The 20,979-nt window shown below is 42.7% G+C and overlaps 1 protein-coding gene across 3 annotated transcripts in view; it reads left to right on the forward strand.

The window, feature by feature from the left end:
• The first annotated feature begins 10,969 nt into the window (after positions 1-10,969).
• The window catches only part of LOC140719318 (ubinuclein-2-like), a 63,897-nt gene continuing 53,887 nt past the window's right edge, over positions 10,970-20,979 (forward strand). For 2 of the 3 annotated variants that reach the window (XM_073033867.1, XM_073033868.1), the window contains exons 1-4: positions 10,970-11,326; positions 16,256-16,348; positions 17,804-17,905; positions 20,383-20,520. In XM_073033867.1, the coding sequence (XP_072889968.1) occupies positions 11,129-11,326; positions 16,256-16,348; positions 17,804-17,905; positions 20,383-20,520 (531 nt within the window). In that variant the 5' untranslated portion in view covers positions 10,970-11,128. Of the gene's footprint in view, positions 11,327-15,271; positions 15,372-16,255; positions 16,349-17,803; positions 17,906-20,382; positions 20,521-20,979 lie in introns of those variants that run through there. The other variant, XM_073033869.1, reaches the window with a different exon arrangement.

The raw sequence follows: 20,979 nt of genomic DNA on the forward strand, positions 1-20,979 counted from the left end.
TAGCCAGGGCCTCATGGGCTGGTACACAATAAGCTGCCATAAGAGGTAAATAAATGGTCTTGCAATTAAGAATTTTAAAAAGAGGAATAAATTATAATTAAATATTGAAAAGTTAAAATTAAAAAAACAAAATACCTCCCAGATAAAGCATCTAGAGTTAGCTCTTGAGCCGATCTGGAATTTATCAGCAAAGGTAAATACAATTCTCTGAATCATAATTTCCAAAGTGACAAGGAAACCATTTCAATCTTTTCATTGTACTGTGCTTATGATCAAATAAACAACAAAAAGGTAACTATGTTTTATGTTTCATTGAAAGCTTACCCATCATCTCAAGCCTAGGAACAGGGATCAGCCATTCAGAGCTCTGAGCTGCTTCTGCCCAGCACCTCACATCCATCTGCCCAGCACATCCACAGGTACCATATTCAACACAATCTACCTATCTCCATTCATCCATCTGCTCAGCACCTCCATGGGTACCATATCCAACACAATCTACCTATCTCCATTCATCCATCTACCCAGCACATCCATGGGTACAATATCCAACATAATCTTCCTGTCTCCAATTCATCCATCTACCGACTACATCCATGGGTACCATATCCAACACAATCTACCCATCTCCAACTCATCTCATGTGGGATACTCATCCCATTTGTTGACCACCAATGTGTGGAAAAATGCTTCCTGATTTCACTCAGAAATGGTGAAGCTCAAATGTTTAGACTGGATCTTCTTATTCTGGGCTCATCCACCCAGGGAAATAATTTGAACTTACCTTACTGAATCCATCTAACATTTTAAGCGACTTGGTCTGGTTACCCCTCACGTTTGTTTATTTATCACATGTACATCAGAACATACAGTGAAATGCATCGTTTGCGTTAACAGCTAAGGACGTGCTGGGGGCAACCTGCAAGTATGGCCACACATTCAGGCACCAATATAGCATGCCCACAATATTCACAGAACAACACTAGCAACAACAACAATAAAACAAATCAACCACAGCAAAACAAGCCCCCTTTGCCACCCTCCCTCCCACACAGACAGGCCTCCAAGCCCAGACTAGGCCCCAGACTCTCAGACAAAGGGGCTCCACTCTCCAATCTCTGGCCTGGACTCGCAGACATCAGGCCTCCAATTTCCAGACACCCCAACCCAGGAGCTTCAATCTTTGGAGCTCAACCTCCAGACTCGCCAATTTTGGACTTCAGCCTTCAGGCTTTGACCAGGATGGGTGGAGGAGCCAGAATTGTGGAAACAGGGAGTCTGAAGAAGGACTTAGTCAGATAGGGAGAACGGGAAAAGAAGTGGCAGATGGAATACAGTGTAGGGAAGTGTATGGTCATGCACTTTTTCAGAAGAAATAAAGGCATAGACAATTTTCTAAACAAAGAGCAAATTCTGAAATCCGAGGTGCAAAGAGATTTGGGATTTTTGTGCAGGATTCCCTAAAGGTTAACTTGTAGGTTGAGTCTGTGGTAGGGAAGGAAAGTGCAATGTTAGCATTCATTTTGAGAGGACTAGAATATAAATGCAAGAATGTAAGGTTTCATAAGGAGGAGAAGATCTGCAGATGCTGGAAATCCAAAGAAACACACACAAAATGCTGGAGGAACTCAGCAGATCAGGCAGCATCTGTGGAAAAGAGTAAGTTGTCAACATTTTAGGCCAAAACCCTTCATCAGGACTTGCAAGCCATTTTAATAAGGCTTTATAAGGCATTGCTGAGTAATGTCTAAGATGTGCTGGCATTGGAAAGAGTCCAGAGGAGGTTCATGAAAACGTGTCCAGGAATGAAAGGATTAATATATGGAGAGCACTTGATGCCTTTGGGCCTGTATTCGAGTTTAGAAGAATGGAGGGTGGGGGGATCTCATTGAAGCCTGTCGAGTATTGTAAGGCCTAGATAGAGTGGACATGGAAAGGATGTTTCCTATAGTGGGAAACTCAGACCAGAAGGCACAGCTTCTGAAAGCAAGGACATCTCTTTAGAACAGAGAGGAAAAGGAATTTCTTGAACCAGACGGTGGTGAATCTGTGGAATTCATTACCATTATCATCCGTGGAGGCCAAGTCATTGGGTATATTTAAAGTGAAGGTTGATAAATTCTGGATTAGTTAGGGCATCAAAGATCGTAGTGGTTGTTAATAAATCAGTCATGATGGAATGGTGGAACAGACTTGATGGGCCAAATGGCCTAATTCTACTCCTATGTCTTATGGAAATCAAATCAAATAGGATCAGAAGATGCAGAATCCTTGTGGGTAGAATTAAGAAACTGCAAGGGTAAAAAGATCCTGATGAGAGTTATATACAGTACAGATTTCCAAACAGTCGCCAGGATATGGGGTACAAATTGCAACGAAAGATAGAAAAGGCATGTGAAAAGCAGTGTTCCCTCTAATTTTCTTTTACAGCTGAGCAGACTAACCGTTGCTGTGAGCAGGAAATTTTTACATGGCATGAAAACTGCAGGGAACTTCATATGTTTTTTGTAATGTGAATACTGTGAATATTTAGAATGAAAACTGAGAAGTAACATACTTTTAATTTTATTTATTAATTGAAGGGTATAACAAAATATAGGATGGCAAAGAAAATCTTTCACATTTCGTAAACCTTTTCTAGCTGTGCCCAATTCCAGTTGGGCAGCTACAAAGGGAATGTGCACGGGAGCATTTGAGTTACTGCATGGCCGTGCACCCGCACAGCTTAGAGGGAATAGTGGTGAAAAAGAGAAATGATATTTTAGTTATGGGGGTTTTCAACCTGTAGGTAGATTGGGGAAAGGATATTGATGCTGCATTCTTGTAGAATGCCTGCAAGATGGCGTTTTAGAGCAGCTTGTGGTTGAGCCATAGGGAAAGGCAGTTCTGGACTGGGTGTTGTGAAATGAATCAGATTTGATTAGGAAGCTTAAGGTAAAGGAGGTCTTAGGAGACAGTGATCATAACATGATAGAATTCACCTTGTAGACATTATTGAAACCTATTAAATATTGAAAGACCTCGATAGAGTGGATGTGGACAGGATATTTCCTATAACAAGGGAGTCTAGGACAAAAGAGGGCACAGCCTCGGAATAGAGTCGAGAAGGAATTTCTTTAGCTAGAGGGTGTGAATCTGTGGAATTCATTGCCACAGACGGCTGTGGAGGCCAAGCCATCGGGTATATTAAAATCAGGGGTTGATAAGTTCTTGATTAGTAAGGGTATCAAAGGTTATGGGGAGAAGGCAGCAGTAAGAGGTTGAGAGGGATAATAAATCAGCTAGGATGGAAGGAGCCAACCCAATGGTCGGGTGACCTAATTCTGCTCCTATGTCTTATGATTTTATGTTCTATGTTGCTGGATTGAAGGACTTTAGCTGTAGGGAGAGATTGGATAGTCTGGGCTTATTTTCCCTGGAGCAAACAAGGGTGAGTAGTGAACTGATTGTAGTTTATAAGTTTATCAGAGGCATAGATGGCCAAAAGATATTCCCCAGTCACAAACAAGAGAAAATCTGCAGATGCTGGAAATCCGAGCAGCACACACAAAATGCTGGAGGAGCTCGGCAGGCCGGGCAGCATCTATGGAAAAAAAATCACAGTCGATGTTTCAGGCCGAGATCCTTCGGCAGGACTGGAGAAAAATAGCTACTCCTCAGCTTTTTATCTCCAGCGAAGAATCTACTCCTCAGCTTTTTTACCTTCAGTGAAGAATCTACTCCTCAGCTTTTTATCTCCAGTGAAGAATCTACTCCTCAGCTTTTTATCTCCAGTGAAGAATCTACTCCTCAGCTTTTTTACCTCCAGTGAAGAATCTACTCCTCAGCTTTTTATTCCCAGTCCTGCCAAAGGGTTTCAGCCCGAAATATCGATTGTGTTTTTCCTCCGTAGATGCTGCCTGGCCTGCTGAGTTGCTCCGGTATTTTGTGTGTGTGTGTTGCTATATTTCCCAGTGTAAGGGGCACAGGTTTTTGGTGGGAGGACAGGAGTCTTAAAGGGGTATCTGAGAGGTAAGCTTTTCCTCACAGAGGATATTCGATATCTGGAAGGTGCTGCCAGAGAACGTAGTGGAACCCATTACAATTTCTACATTTAAGGATCGTTTTAGGAAGGTAGTTAAATAGGCAAGGAATGATCCTAATGTGGGCAGATGGGTTTAGTGTTGGTGGGCCAAGAGGTCAGTATGAACATGATGAACACCATGACCACCATTTTGTGCACGATGAGCCAAGGACTCTAAAATGTGAGGTTATTCTTTCACAGGAAGAATAATACAGCAGATATTCTATAAATGTAGAGATATTCAAAGATGTTGGGTGGCAGGATGGAGATATATCTCTCCCAAAAGAGGTATAAGGCATTCTTTCCCTCCACTAGCCTGCAGGTCACCCTTGGGCAAGGTGTAGCACCTGCTTAGCCCCCCTGATTAGAGTCACATGAAGCAGGTGGTGGATGGTCATATGAGCAGCCGGTGCAGATCACAAGTCCTGGTTATGCAACCACTGAGTCCAGGTGGACAATCTCTGAAGAGTACTGGTAATGGCTGGGGTCACCCATCTTGTAACTTCCAGGAGGACCACAACCTTGTCGTAGGGTTTGGAGGCTTGCGTGTGCTTCAGTGACCCAGAGAGCTACGTTGGCCAGAATTGTGCTTTGACTCTTGGTAAGGTCACCCATACCAAACAGGTCAAAGGGTAGAAGCCGGACTGAGAGTGGTCAACCTGTCCTTCCAGGTTTGAGAGTTCAACTCAGGGCTAACAACCCTGATTGGTCCAAAAAAAAATTGTTACAGAAACAGCAATGAAGAATCCTATGTCTATGTGGTGGCCAAGGATAGACAGAGATGAGGACCTTCATTGCTGCCCTAAATCCAGTGGCATAACAGACAGTAACTACTACCCATTCTTGTAAAGACACTGCACAGAAGAGGGCAATGGCAAACCACCTCTGTGGAGAAAGTTGCCAAGAACAGTCATGGTCATGGAAAGACCATAATTGGCCACGTTACATGACATGGCACATTAACGACAAATGATTCAAGGATGTGGCTGTTGTTGGACTTAAAACAGAAAAGAATTAGCATGCAGGCACAGCAGGCAATTAAGAAGGCAAACAGAATATTTATTGCAGACGTGGCTGAGTGCAAAGCCATCCTGACAGCACACACCTGGGCCTTTCTGCCCTGGTTCCATTATTACGTTAATCACTTAATATCATGAAAATGGTTCCATCACCACAAACTGCAATTGAGCAGGAGAGCTCATGTCTATAAGTCCCCTTCCAGAGATTTGAGCAAACGACCTGGGCTGCCCCTGTAGATGTTTGATTGTTCATAACGTCAGGCTTAATCCAGGGTTTTCGTCTCAGATAGATGGAAAAGATCATTTTACACTATTATTGAAAAACATATGGAAGTGTCCTAGTCAAGTTTTATGCTGTGGCCATCAATACTTTAGTAAATAATTTGCTTGTTCTGACACTACTTTTTGTGCGTCAGGGTGTGTGACTTTCAGTACCACAGAGTCAACTCTTCAAAAGCGTTTAATTGGCTGTAAAATACGTGGAGCTGACCTGAGGTCATAAAAGGCATCATAAAGAACCAAATCTTTCTTCATTTTATTGCAGTTTTTATTCTATACACTAATGTGCAAAGTCCATAATAAAACTGGAAGGTAGAAATGTAACAGGAATTATTGAGGCAGGAGCACCAAAATGTCAGGCTGTAAATTAACCACCGCCAGACATACTGAACAATACTCAGCAAAGATTGAGTGGATAAAAAGAGAGTTAAAACAGCTGCGGTTATTAGAAAATACACTCTGACAGGAGAAAAGTGATGTAGTCATGTGTAGCACAGGAATAGAATCCAAGTGGAAAATAAAAGGTAATAAAGGAATCGATCGCACTAGACTATGGGGCACCTGAAATTGAGAGAGAAATTAAGAAATATGTGAAGGAATCAGGAAAATTGTAAAAGCTAGCATGAAATAATAATCAATGGAGATTTTAATCACGCTGAAATCAATTAAGCTATTGAGACGTGCAAGGGGAAATCAGAAATACAGCTTTAATGGTATGTACAAGACTCCTTTCTATGTAAAGATTTCCAGCAAGGGGGAAGATTATACACACGGGAAATTCTGCAGAGGCTGGAAGTCCAAAGCAATGTAGGCAAAATGCTGGGGGAACTCAGCAGGCCAAGCAAATAAAACACAGCAAACACGAGGAAATCTGCAGATGCTGGAAATTCAAACAACAACACACACAAAATGCTGGTAGAACACAGCAGGCTAGGCAGCATCTATAGGGAGAAGCACGGTCGACGTTTCAGGCCAAAACCCTCCGGCAGGACTCGAGAGGAAAAAGCTACTCCAAAAGCAAGGAAGAGAATAAACAGTCAGCTCAAACCCTTCCTCGGGAATGGAAAGGAAGGGGGGGAGATGCCAAAATCAATTCGTCACTTGGTCAAAGCACAACCAATAAAAGAATCGGAATTAGGCTTATTATCAGTGTCTTAAATGGTGTAACATCGCATGCTTTGTGGTCGTAGCACAGAGCAAGGACATAAAGTAACTAGAGGTTACTAAATAAATATGTGTATAAAAAGAAGGGAATTACAAACTGGTGTTCAAGGGTTGAGAAATCTGATAACAGAGGGGAAGAAGTTGTTCCCTCTGTATTTTCAGGCTCCTGCACCTCGTCCCCTATGGTAGCAATGAAGTGGGTGGTGGATGGTTGTATGAGTAGCTGGTGCATATCACAAGTCCTGGTTACGCAACCAGTGGCGATCTCTGAAGAGCATTGATAATGGGGGTCACCCGTCTTGTAAAGGCACTGCCCAGAAGAAGGCAATGGCAAACCACTTCTATAGGGAAAAATTGCCAAGAACAATCATGATGATGGAAAGAACCTGATCGCCAATGGCTCATAATGAATGAATAAATGGTATCAAGACATAGAATACAGAATCAAGCCCTTTGGCCCACTGACACCATATTAACTGTTCAACAACCTTACACAAATCCCATTTTATTCCAGATTTCCATTATCTTCTTCCAGATTCTACCACTCACCTTTGCACTTTGGAAATATGCTGTGGGCAACTAACCTACCAACCCACAATGGTCACGGGGAGAATAAGCAAATGTGAAGTGTGTCAGGTAGCATTTAAAACAGAATTCCACAGAGAAGCCACTTAACAGTTTGATGTTTGAAAGAATGCAGAGTCAACTGGACTGGTTGTATAGAGATGGAATGTGTGGCCAGGTTGGAGGTGGGTCACGTGTGATCAATATGCAAGCCACTGCTGTTCATAATTTATGCTAATGATTTAGTCTTTGTAATCACAATTCATTTGCTAAATTTACAAATAGCACAAAATTGGGGAATATTCAAAAATGAAACCGACAACAAAAGGGAATTAATAAACTTGCAAAATAAGCATATAATGAGATAATAAATGGAACAGCAGCATAGCAGGTTAAATTACGGGACCAACAGTTCAAAGGCCTGGGGAAATGATCTGGAGACACGAATTTGAATTCCACTGGGGAATTAATGTTTGTTTTTAATTAAGGGTGGAAATTAAGGGTGACCATGAAAGTACTGGGTGATGTGTGTCTTGTTCACTTACGTCCTTTAGGGCAAGAAATCTGCCTCTCTTTCCTGGTTTGGCATGTTAGAGATTCCACAGCCAAGGCCCTCTAGCTGCTCTTAATTGCTCTCTAAAATGGATAGCAGAATGCCTCATTGTAGCAATATATTCAGGTGAACACCCACCATCACATCAACCTACTTGCATGTATGCAGTTTGTTGGAGACAGGCAACAATTGAGAGCATCCTGACTGGCTGTATCACCACCTGGTACAGGAACTGTGCCAACCTTGAGCGCTGGGCACTGCAGAGAGTGGCACAGACAGCCCAGCGCATCTGTGGACGTGAATGTCCCTCCATTGAGGACATTTACAGCAACAGGTGCAGAAAGAAGGCCTAAAAGATCATCGGGATCACCAGTCACCCCAACCATAAACTGTTCCAGCTGCTTCCGTCTGGCAAACGGTACCGCAACATTAACACCAGGGCCAACAGCTTCTTTCTACAAGCCGTTAGACTTTTAAACTCACATGTCTTAAGTTGCAATGGAGTCATAATGCAAAGATTTTTACTCCCTCACATTGTGGGATGGATGTAAGATTTAAATAAATTCTAATGCACAATAGTGGCTCGTTAGTGACATCCACAATCTCTTAATGAATGATAAACAATCCTGCATAGAAAAGTGTGACCGACTACATTTTAGCCAGCAAGTAATGTTACATAAAGTCAGCGACCACTTTACTTGGTACCTCCTGTACTTAGTAAAGTGGCTACTGAGCACATGTTCGTGATCTTCTGCTGCTGTAGCCCGTCCACTCCAAGGTTCGATGTGTTGTGGTTCAGAGATGCTCTTCTGCACACCACTGTTGTAATGCGTGGTTATTTGAGTTACTGTCATCTTCCCATCAGCTTGAACCAGTCTGGCCATTCTCCTCTGACCTCTCTCATTAACAAGGCACTCACTAAATGTTTTTCATTGTTTGTCTGTAAACTCTGTAGAGCAAGGGTTCCTAACCTGGGGTCCTCAGACCCCACCATTAATGGTTGGGATCCATGGCATACAAGAAGGTTGGGAACCCCTGCTCTGGAGACTGTTGAGCATGAAAATCCCAGGAGCTCAGCAGTACCTGAGATACTCAAATCATTCTGTCTGGCACCAACAATTATTCCGCAGTCAAAATTACTTAAGTCACATTTCTTCCCCATTCTGACATTTCATCTGAACAACAACTGAACCTCTTGACCGTGTCGGCATGCTTTTATGAATTGAGTTGCTGCCACGTGATTGGATGACAGATCTTTGCGGTAATGAGCAGGTGTACCTAATAAAGTGGGCACTGAGTGTATGATATCAACGACTCCAGAGAAGGGAGTGGAAAATCAAAGTCAAAAGTCAATGTAATTTTACTACCAAAGTGCATATACGTCACTGTATACCACTTTGAGAGTCATTTTCTTGCAAGCATACAATCATTTACAGGAAAATAGAGAAACACAATAGAATTTATGGAAAATTATACGTTTGTACATAAGCAAAGATGGCAAATAACCAACGTGCAAAGGAAGACAAACTTTGCAAATAAAAATAAATAAATAACATGGAGAACACGAGTTGTCGAGTTCTTGAAAGTTAGTCCGTTGGTTGTGGAGTCAGTTCAGAGTTGAGGTGAGTGAAGTTATTCACATGAGCTCAGTAGCTTGATGGTTGTAGGGTAATAACTGTTCCTGACCTGGTGGGACCTAAGGCTCCTGTACCTTCTGCCCCCATGGTAGAAATGAGAAAAGAGCACTGCCTGGATGGTGCTGGTCCTTGATAATGGATGCTGATTTCTTCTGGCAGCACTCCTAAATGTCCTCTCTGTTGGGGAGAGCTTTGCCTGTGATAGACAGGGCTCTATCCATCACTTTCTGTAGACTTTTCTGTTCCTGGGCATTGGTGTTTCCATACCAAGCCTTGATGAAATCTGCAAAGATACTCTCCACTGTCCATCTATAGGATTTAGTCCAAGTTTTTGGTGACATGCTGGATCTTTGCAAACTTCAAAAAAAGTAGAAACACTATCGTTTCTTCTTTGTGATAGCACTTATGACCCAGGACAGATCCTCCAATATGATAAATTTACCGATCCTTGTCGCCTCCAATCACATAATGAGATCTGGCTCATGGACCTTCAACTTCTTCCTTCACCTCTGGTTTTTCCAACATTGAGTGAGAGGTTGTTGTTTTGTCACCATTTCTGCCTTTCTCCCATCTGCCAATTTGTCACCATCTCTGATTTGGCCAACTACAGCAATGTTTATGAAGCAGTTAGACGGTCAGCTAAGTAGACAAGGCGTAGGAGGATATGGTCTTAATGTGGGCAAAAAAGTCAGGATGGATTTGGAGGGATAAGGGGCCTGTTTCTGTGCTGTATGACTCCCTGACAGAGGAATATCCAAATGGAGATCAGGAATATGAAGATCTGGGAGGACCACCATAAAATAATGGAAATGGAGAATCTGGAAGCACAGGTGGTATCTGTGGAGAAAGAAAGAGAGTTTATGCTTTAGGTCTGGGTTAGAACTTTCCTCATTTGCAGTTTCTTTTTATTATTGTCCAAATCGTGAATGAAGGAACTGGAACCTGAAACATTGATTTTGGTTTCTCTTTCTTCAGCTCCAACTTGGCTTTCTGGACATTTCCAGTATTTTCTGGTTTTACATTTAAACCGCAAGGAGTAACCTACAGGTTATCAATGACATGCAAGCAAACCACTCTGTTGGGTCAGGTTGAAAATAGAGAGATAATGATGAAACAATATTGAATTTTGGTTTGGTTCTGCTCGGAGTATTGTGTAACATTCTAATTGACATATTAAGAAAAAGGTTGAGGAAGCACTGCAAAAGATGCATAAAGATTTAGATGAGGGCCTGGAGCTTATATTTGCAAGACTGGGTGTTAACTCTTTCGAAAAGGAGGCTCTGAACTGTGAAAATAGGAGCAGGAGTTTTTAATATGGGCAAAACACATTCTATACACCTGTGGAGAAAAGCAATGCTAAAATACATCAATGTAATCTTTGACCTCTTTGCACTATAATGGACTTTGTTTTCTTCTGTACAAATTGTGTATTTTTTGAATAATTTATGTTTAAGTTTTTCTTGCAAATGATGTCTCTGATACTATGTGCCTGTAAGTTTTTTTTTTCATACAATGTATCTGTGCATACTTCTGTATATGACAATAAACTCCTGTCGAAGAGAGTGTTTCCAGTGGACCTTTAGCAACAGATATGACATCACTAGAGTTGCAGTGACGCACGGTTAGTTTAAGTTGACGCAAGCGCGTATGGCCATGACGTAACGTGCACAGCGTACGCCTTTCCGTGACGTCGGGACGCGCATGATGGCGGCGCTGGTGTGGGCTCGGTGAGGGGAGGGGGGGTTTGATCGCGCCCGCAGCCACTCAGCGGCCTGGCGCCGGCCCTGGCCTCGGCCCCGGCCCCGGCGCGGCGCGGCAGGCCCGCCCGCCTCGCTCGCCCCACGCAGACATGTCAGAACCCCGGAGGGTGGCCTTCAACACCGTGAGCGCGCCCGAAGCCGTGCCCGCGCCTCCCGCTGCCCCCAAGAAGAAGCGGCGAGAGGAGCGGGGCGACCAGGGCAACGTGCGCTTCGGCCTGAAGCTGAGCGAGCCGAGCGATCGCAGCCACACGGAGTACAACTACAACGAGCTGCTGCGGGAGGCCAAGGTAGGATCCGCAGAACTGCAGCCCGTCGGCACCCCGTTACCTGGTGTCCGGAGGTCCGGTCCGAGCGGCGCTGGGCTTTCCCCTGGTCTGCGGGCACAGCTGCTGCCCTGCTGGACCCGCTGTCATTGATTCATCGCTGAGGCCTCCACTGTCACCCCAACCTGGCCCGGCAGACCCCACCGAGATCTCCCTCCCTATCCTACCTCCGCGATCCTGCTCTGGTGGGCATCCCATTGATCCTGCCGTCATTCACTTCGGGGTCGGGCCACCCATTGGTTCCGTCATCACTTCCCCCTTTGGACTCCACTGGGAAAGTAGTCACCCATTCACTCCCTTGCACTGTGGCCCCCTTTGATTCTACCATCATTCACTAACCTTTTTTGAGTTGTAGTACCTATTGATCTACTCTATTCCCCCTGCCAAGTTGTGTTTCCCATTGACCAAAAGGTCATAATGGGTAACTCCCCCACCATTAATCACCTCATCTCCTCACTATCCTCATTGTGAACTCCATTGACTGATGGAATGTACTGGGTTGTGACCCAGATAGAGTTAGATAGAGCTCTTATAGATAGCGGGGTCAAGGGATATGGGGAGAGGGCAGGAACGGGGTACTGATTGTGTATGATCACAGTGAATGGCGGTGCTGGCTAGAAGGGCCGAATGGCCTACTCCTGTACCTATTGTCTGTTGACCAACACCATACGGTCAATGCTTGCATTGACGTAAACCCTTCCTCCCCCACTAAAACTGCCGAGTTACATCACCTCTGTTAACCCCGTCATTCAGTCTGATTCTTTTACTGACTTGACCCACCATCGACGGCGGTGTGTTGCTTTCTCCCTTGCTGCATCCAGTTTGCCCCAATTCCCTCTCCTCCTCTTCCTTTAAGCCTACTCCATCACCACCTCTCTGACCTATCACCATCTCTTGACTGTTGCCTACGTTCTTTGTGTCCTTTTCTCATTTCCTCAGATCCTCTGCTGGTCAAGAGAATCAGCCACTTCCACCTTTGATCCCTTTTGCCAGCAAGGACTTCTGTACTGTCCACCGCCCCAGTAAAGCTCTTCAAGGCCACCATCAGCATGGGGCCTCTTCCATCTCATGGGAGAAGGAGGACTCTCAACTACTCGACCGATTCATCCACATCGCCCAAGTCTTATCACTGACTCATACCTCCCTCTACCCTGACTGTCTCCTCATCTTCTCTAAAGACTTGCTGTCTACTATGCATTTGAATATTTTATTGAGCGTTGACCTGTTCTGCTAATCACTGTAATCAAAGCTTGAAACTTGGGACCTGCATTAGATGCAGGTCAATAAGTGATAGCTAGAAATTGTTTATTTGTTGCTGTTTTGAGTAATGCCTTCCCTTGCTGAGAAGGTGCCAGAGAATCCCACTGCCGCTGCCTTTGTTATTGTGTTGAACCGACTCATTGCCTCTTGTCTTGGTTGACAGCTGAAGTAATGATCCTTCTGAAATAACATTGGGGGTCTTCATGGACCATTGATTGAGAAATCTGAATTATCGACGTGGTTTTGCCAGGACCTGGGTCCTGATAACTGCCCATCAAAGCATTGCACTTGAATAATGCCTTTCACATCCTTTTCAGGGCATCCTCGAGCACTTGCGAACCAGGGTAGAAGTTACCCTGTTGTAGGATTTGAGCTGCGGCAGTCAGTTTATCCATTGTAATTTCCCACCATCAGCAGGGTTAGAATGGCCTGTTTAGAAGAGCTATTTCAGGAATAAATATTGGCAAGGATTCAAGGGATATTCTCAAACTAATGCAAAGGATTTTTTTATGTCTGTCTGAGAGAGTGAAGTGCTTTTAGTTTAATGTTTCATCCAAGAAAGCAAAGCACTTAGCACTATACTGATGTGTCAGCCCAAACTTCAATGCTGTGATTTGGATAAGTGAAGTCGTGGTAGAGATCAGCTCGATCTCAGTAGATGGCAAAGGGCTAGTTAGTAGAGCTTGAACAGATAGTTGGAATCATTCTCCTTAATTAAACACATGCAGGAATACATCGGATTTAATTTTTTTCGTCATCCGGAGAGGAAAACATTCCTGTATCTCTGCAGATATTGTTATTTTACTAAGGGTTAAAAGTTTTGATATTGTGGTACTCTTGCGCTGTGGCATTTTGATTCTTGTGAAATTTTCCCCCTTGTTAATAAGTACCTGATGCACTCAGAAGCATCTGATATACAATCTGTCTACTGTACGTCTTAAATGTCAGTTTATTTTTCCTCTCACTCTTAGCCAAATATTACACGTTTTTTCTCTATTTTGCAGTTTGATTACTGGTTCTTGTGATGGATGCCAACTCTGATGTGGTTGGTTCATGTAGATTTTTGCCAACTATCTTTTTGTGGACCTGGATATCAACTATTGATTTTTTTTTTGCTTCTTAAACTATGAAGAGTTTTGCAGCTTCAGAACTTAATTATTTTTTTTTAAATTTAGCTGATGCTGAAGGTCTGAAGTAGAAACAGAAAATGATTGGAAAAGCTATTGTGATGGAGAGTCCCTGACTTGAAAGGTTCCCTGTTTCTCTTTCTACAATGCTGCCTGACCTGCTGTGTTTTGCCAGTATTTTCAGTGACACACACAAACACTTTGATCAAAGACTTCTCGACTGTGGACACTGATGTAAAGTCATCTTTGTGTTTTTCTTTTTATTGGGTCTTCCTGCTGTTCTGGCAGTTGCTCTATGAATAAAAGTTAACTTTCTCAATTTCCTTTTTATATTTTCTTGCCAATTATTGCATTCACGAGTTGAATACTGACTGGTCTTCTAACTAGTTCAGTACTGTTTCATTGCATCTTTACGGAGGTTATATTAATCATTAATGCAACACAAAGTACTGGAAATACTCAGCAGATCAGACAGCAATACACACACAAAATGCTGGAGAAACTCAGCAGGTCAGGCAGCATCTATGGAAAGGGTAAACAGTCAATGTTTTGAGTTGAGGCACTTCATCGGGACCTAATCAAAGGAGACCCTCCTGATGAAGGGTCTTGACCCGAAATGTCGACTGTTTATTCCTTTCCATACATGCTGACCTGATGAGTTCCTTCAGTGTTTTGCGTGTATTGTCTTGGATTTCCAGCATCTGTAGATTTTCTCTTGTTTGAGATCAGACAGCATCTCTTGATGGACATTACATGATATGTTGACTTTCTGTAGCATTTTATGTTTTACTTCAGATTTTACGTTTCATAATATTTTGCTAATTGATATTGGGAGTTGGTATTAATGGACCATAACTTTGTTAATTTTAAAAGTAGTTGGATGTGTACTTGAAGAGTACTGATCAGCAAGTCTATGGACCTTGCTTAGAACAGGGTTTCTCAACCCAAGGTCCACAGATCTCTTGCTTAATGCTATTGGTCCATGGCATAAAAAAGGTTGGGAACTCCTACTTTAAAAGGTAGGTTTAGGCTGGGTAGCAGCACAACATGAGACACCAAGTGGCTTTCTTATATTTTGATATTTTTTGTGGATTTCATGATGCTTTCTCTCAATTATGACATAAATATAACACGACTATCTTCAGTTAGAGCTTCCAAATTCAGTAGTGGTCCCAAATCGTTTACTCAAGTTAAACTCTAATACAGGTATCAACAGGTTGGAAGTATGAATCCCAGAAACTTTGATCTTGTTTTTTTTTGCTTTTCCTTGAGTTCTACTGTAATGTGGGCATTAGCTGGTTTTGTAATTACTTAGTTTAATCTTGAAACATGCCTGACATTGGCAAGGCTCCATTTTATGGTCCAGAACCAGTTCTCTTGGCAAATGGATCAAAAAATAAATTGCTGAAAGAAATCAGCAGGATTATTGCATGGTTTTGACCGGAAATGTTGATACGTACCTTTTGCCTCCACAGATGCTGCTTGACCCGTTGAGTTCTTTCGGCAGTTTATTTATTTTTTTGTTCCAGATTCCAGCTTTTGCAGTCTCTTGGCAACTGATTTGCAGGGCCACCTTTGAAATCATTGCACTCAGCCTGTCATGGGCTTGGAGTCATTCATAGGTGTGTGAAAACCAAATGTAGTCTTACCTCATTGTAACTATTTCACTGCACTAACTTGGGCATCACATGTGCTTTATTCTGATTAGAATAGATTTCTGTTGTTGGGAATTCAAGATATTCTCATCACTTAGTCCAGTGTAAGAATGGCGCTGTATGTTGCATGGTTGCTGCCAAATAAAAATATTCCCACCAGAACAATAGGAAGAGACCATTCGGCCCTTTGAGATGCTGTTGGTATCACTTATGTATTTTGGAGTCAATTGTGCTCTGGCACAGGATGATTGAGGAGAACCAGGTGCTTTTAACATTCAGGAAATAATAGTTGAATTCTTCTCCTTTCCTGCCTTGTGCTTACTTGGCCTAATTGTTGCAATTGTTCGCCAACTTAGAAATGATAAATCAGCATAGTTTTGGAGAGACAAAGCACAGAAACAGACCTTTCAGCCAACTATCTATTTTTGCACTAATCCTACCCTAACCCGTCTTAATCTTTACAGATTTCCTTAAATTACTGCCAGATTCTAGTGGCAATTTACAGTGGGTAAAGATTCAAGACTGTTTAGTGTCACTTTCAGAACACAGGTATAAAGGGGCACGTAATAATTGTTACTCCGGATCCGATCGATTAACTTGCCATACAGCACTTAATTTTTGGAGCACGCTAAAGCAACTCAGAAAAGGGGTGCGTGCAAACTCCACCCAGACAGCACAAAAGGTCAGGACTGAACCTGGTTTGCTGGAGCTGTGAGGCAGAGGCTCTGCTGGCTGTGGCTCTGTGCCACCCCTGAACTCCTGTGGTCCTTTCGTTTGGTTCCTCAGTGGCCAGCCAGTGCAGGTATACAAGCGAGGCCACAGGATAACAAATCTTTTTTTTGTTTCAACAGAGAAATTCTTCCAATCCTGATGATCCTTTTAACGATGAAGAGAAAGAAAGGAAAGAAGTGGAAGCAATAGCAAAGAAACTTGAGGAGAAATATGTAAGTGTACACACAAAAGAGCGTGACGTGGAGATTCTGTGCAGGTGGTATAACAGCTAGCACTGAGGAGAAATGGCACTTCTCCCTTTATGCAAATAAACATCCATATTTAGCATCCCCAGGATATTCTCAAAGCACTTTGCAATTCATGAAGTACTTTGAAATGCAGCTATATTGTGATGCAGAAAACATGGTAGCCGATGTACAGAGAGCAGGTCCCTGGGACAAAATAATCTATTGCTTGTTGATGGATAGCTGTCGACTTTTGCCTTCATTTAAAACAAGGCCTCAGCTTGACATCTCAGCCATTGTCGATATTGCATGGAATAAATCATCTGTGTGTTTGTGGAGCAGTGGTTTTATTTGGAGCCTGTAGAACTCCATATTTGAAAAAGTGTAGAACTCCTGGACAGGATGCAGCAAAACTTAACCCTTGTGAACATGTGTTTCTTGCCAAACAAAATGCTATCTCGGTACCTTGATAGTTTCATTGGCCCTTTCTCACTCTGTTCCTGACTTGTAAAAATGAATCCTCACAGACAGCTTCCGGGTATGTTCTGAAATAGAACTGGTGTCAAGCGTTGATCTTGAAATTCTTGGCCACCAAGTATATGGATGATAGCACAGAAACAGGCCCTTAAGCTTGCTGACCTTTTTGACCGTTCACACTAATCCCATTAACCTGCATGAAGTCCTCATTCTTGTTCCCAACCTGGGGTTCATGGACCCCGTGGTTAATGGTAGGGGTCCATGGCATAAGAAAGGATGGGAACCCTTGCTTTGTCTATTGAAGTGCTCAATTAAATGTCTCTTCAACTTAGTGATTGCATCTGATTCCAATAAAGTTCAAAGTAAATTTATTATCAAACTACATATAGGCCACCACATACAACCCTGAGATTCATTTTCTTGCGGGCATACACAATAAATTTATAACAGAGTAATAACCATAATAGAGTCAATGAAAAACCACACCAACCCGGGCGTTCAACCAGTGTGCAAAACTCAACAAACTGTGCAAATATCAAAAGAGAGTAATAGTATGGAAGTACTAAATATCGAGAGCACAAGTCCTTGAAAGTGAGTCCCAGGTTGCGGGAACATTTCAATGATGGGGCAAGTGAAGTCACCAGCTCTGTGCAAAATATAGCTTGCCCTCAAAAAGGATTCTATGGGTTCACCATTCCTACAGGAAGTATCTCTGCAGTTTTGTCTGGATAAACCCAGACAAAGGGGAAATAAATTGAAAGACACTCAGATGATGACAAATCACTGCCTAGGGAAATACCTAAACGTCTACTCCACTGACCAGAGTTTAACCACCCACCCTGCACTGGGAGACAGATGTACAAAAAAAGCAGAAGGATATTGACTGACTTACTGTAATCTTGCATGTTTTCTCTTTTAACTCCTTAATTGATGGCAAGCAAATTAATCGACTAACCTGAATTTCAGGGTCAGAAGAACCACAAGCGACGGAAAGACCGCATGCAGGATTTAATTGACATGGGATACGGCTATGATGACACTGATCCATTTATTGACAACTCCGAAGCAGTGAGTATGAGTCCATGGCAATAACGGGGTACCTGTTTCTGTAGTTCATATTTGTGTGCGTCCTCACAAGACTGATCAGTAGGCAAATTGAACAGGCTGACTTTGAGTAATGAACGGGCTCCTTTCTTGTAGACTTCCAAAGGTCACTTTTACCCTCAAGTTGGAAAATGCACAAAAATTACAATATAGTAACCTCATCCCCACAGTATTGTAACCAAAGGCTTCAAAAGCATACCGGACTGATAAGGAAGAACAAAGTATGCAGAGAGAGAGTTTTGCTGTTCATACAAATGAGCATTTGTACTTTGTTAGCCTTTAGATTTTAATAATATTTTGGGTACTTGTTCGGGCGTCCATAAGTTGGGCATTTTTCTGGACTGAACTTGAATCAGTAAAGGATGTTCGACAGCTGTGTCAGAGCTTGAATGCTATCACCTCTTACAAAGTGAAATCAAGCAACATGGGTGACAACAGGCCTTGGCTTCCAGATGAGCTCAATGCCTTCTGTGCTCACTTTGACTGTCAAAACACGGAGGAACCTTCACGAATTCCCACAGATTCCTGTGACCCTGTGATTTCGGTCTTTATGGTCGACACGAGAGCATCCTTCAGGAGGGTGAACCCACGGAATGTTTCCAGCCCAAATGAGGTGCCTGGCTGAGTACTGAGTACTGAGGTGCTGATCAGCTGGCTGGAGAGTTCAGCCATATCTTTAACGTCATATTTTGGCAGTCTGAGTTACCTACCTGCTTCAAATAGGCCTCAATCGTAGCGGTGCATAAGAAGAACGTTTTAACCTGCCTCAATGACTATCATCCACAACAACCTATAGACTCACTTTCAAGGACTCTTGATCTCATATATTTAAGGCTTACTTGTTTATCATTAATAGTCATTTTTCTCTCTTTTGTATTTGTAGTTTGTTGTCTTTTGCACATTGGTTGTTTGCCCGCCCTGTTGGGTGCGGTCTTTCACTGATTCTATTATGGTTCTTGGACTTACTGCAAGAAAACAAACCTAGTGTTGTATATGGTGACATATATGTACTTTGATAATAAATTTACTTCGAACTTTGAACTTTAACTTGAGTATCGCCTGTAATAAATGTGGTTCTGACTGAACTACTAACAGTTTGTTACATTGGAATAGCTGGTGCTCAGGCTGTTCTCTTTACTTCAGGGGTTCCCAATCTTTTTTATGCCAAGGTCGCCTACCATTGACCAAGGGTAAACCCCTGGTTTACTTCATGTGATATTAAGGAAGGATTGAGTGAACTGGACATAGGAAAGGATTTAGATTGACTGCATCTTGACACATAGTGTTGTAGCAACATACACAAAATGCTGGTGGAACGCAGCAGGTCAGGCAGCATCTTTAGGGAGAAGCACTGTCGATGTTTCGGGCCGAGACCCTTCGTCATTTCCTCATGTTTGCCATATAGTGTTGTAGGTTTGTTCCAGTTCAGTGAAAAACAAACTGGCACAGAAAAAGCGTGAAGTTGCCCAGATGGTTACTTTCATTTATTAATGAAGTGATGGGTGTGCAGTCACCAGTGGTAACAAACAGGACTTAATTTGCTGAAACTAAGTCTTGATCCTACCAGGATCATTCAGCTCAAAACTTCATTTGCCATGGTGAAAAGAGATGTATGAATGGAGAATATTTCCTTTTTGACAATAACTTCAGCAATAATAGCATGGTGATTGATCTGTGGGTCAATAGCTGCTTTTAAGGAGAGAATGCTGCCAAAGTAGGGAAAGTGGTCTATATTTTCAAGGGCGATATCATCAACTATTGTGGAGAGCTGGATAAATAGCTGGGTGGATCTTGTATTCAAGACAAGACCCAGGGCCTTGTATGCCTAGGCAAAGATATTCAGCATACAGTAGAGGTCTAAGTCTACAGAGATGTGGTAACTGACATTCATGCTATCCAGTGACCAAAACCACCAGGAAGTGATCTTACCACCCTTACTTTATATTCAACAGCATTTGCATTGCTAAATTCCCCCATTGTCAACATTGGGGAGAGTTGATACTATTGAGAAGTAACAAAAAATCTACATAAATACATAAATTTACAGAGCAAGTGCAATGAATGAGTTACCTTCTTAACCCCCCCGCCCCCACAGGACTCCAAAACATTTCCACATCCTCTCCTACGTCAACAAGTCACAAGTTGAGGCCGAAGGAATACTTTAATTTAAACTGCCACTGCCTTCACCACCCGTGCACTGTGATGTGATGGAGCAATTTGCCAGTTGCTCAACTGCACTTGTAACCTCCAGCTTGTGTAGTCAAGTACCAAGAAGCAGGTTCAGAATAAGCACTGGTGTTGCCAAGCCGACAGTAATGTAGACTGGGCAGCTGCAGTCATTTCAACAGAGTACACTTGCCTACTTAACCGAGACTGGAAATTCCAGCTCACAGCGCTGAAGCCATCAGAAACTCCGGCTGAGACCCAAATTTATTTTTCAGTATGATGAATTGGTTCCAGCCTCGCTGACAACGAAATATGGAGGATTTTACATAAACACGGGAACACTGCAATTCCGCCAGACATCGGACACTGAAGATGAAGATGTGGTGGGGAAGAAAAGATTGAAATCACCAAAAGTAAGTAATGGTTTGATTTTAGTTCTGTGAAACTTCTCATTTTGGTTTTGAATTTTTTTTAAATCTTGCTACCATCTACCTCTACCCTACCACCCACCACCAAATACTCAGCACATTAGTGAGGGTGAGCCTTCTTTCATTTCAATATCCCTCTGTTGCAGTCAAATTAATTACTGCATGCTGATGTTTACAGTGTCCTTGTCCTTTACAGGCAGGTTTGCAGACGTGGAGCACGGGCCTATAATGTGCTCCTGGCCTGCAATAATGTTCACTTGATCTAGCTGCCGGGCACAAGTGCTATGATCACGAACATGAGAAAATCTGCAGATGCTGGAAATCTAAAGCAACACTGCTGGAGGAATTCAGCAGGCCAAGCAGCGTCTATGGAAAAGTGTAAACAGTCAGCAGTTTGAATTGTTTGCCATCTAGTATGAACACTTTAGCTGCAACTGTTTGTTC

This window comes from Hemitrygon akajei, chromosome 31, assembly GCF_048418815.1.
Source record: "Hemitrygon akajei chromosome 31, sHemAka1.3, whole genome shotgun sequence".
In the NCBI taxonomy this organism is placed as follows: domain Eukaryota; kingdom Metazoa; phylum Chordata; class Chondrichthyes; order Myliobatiformes; family Dasyatidae; genus Hemitrygon; species Hemitrygon akajei.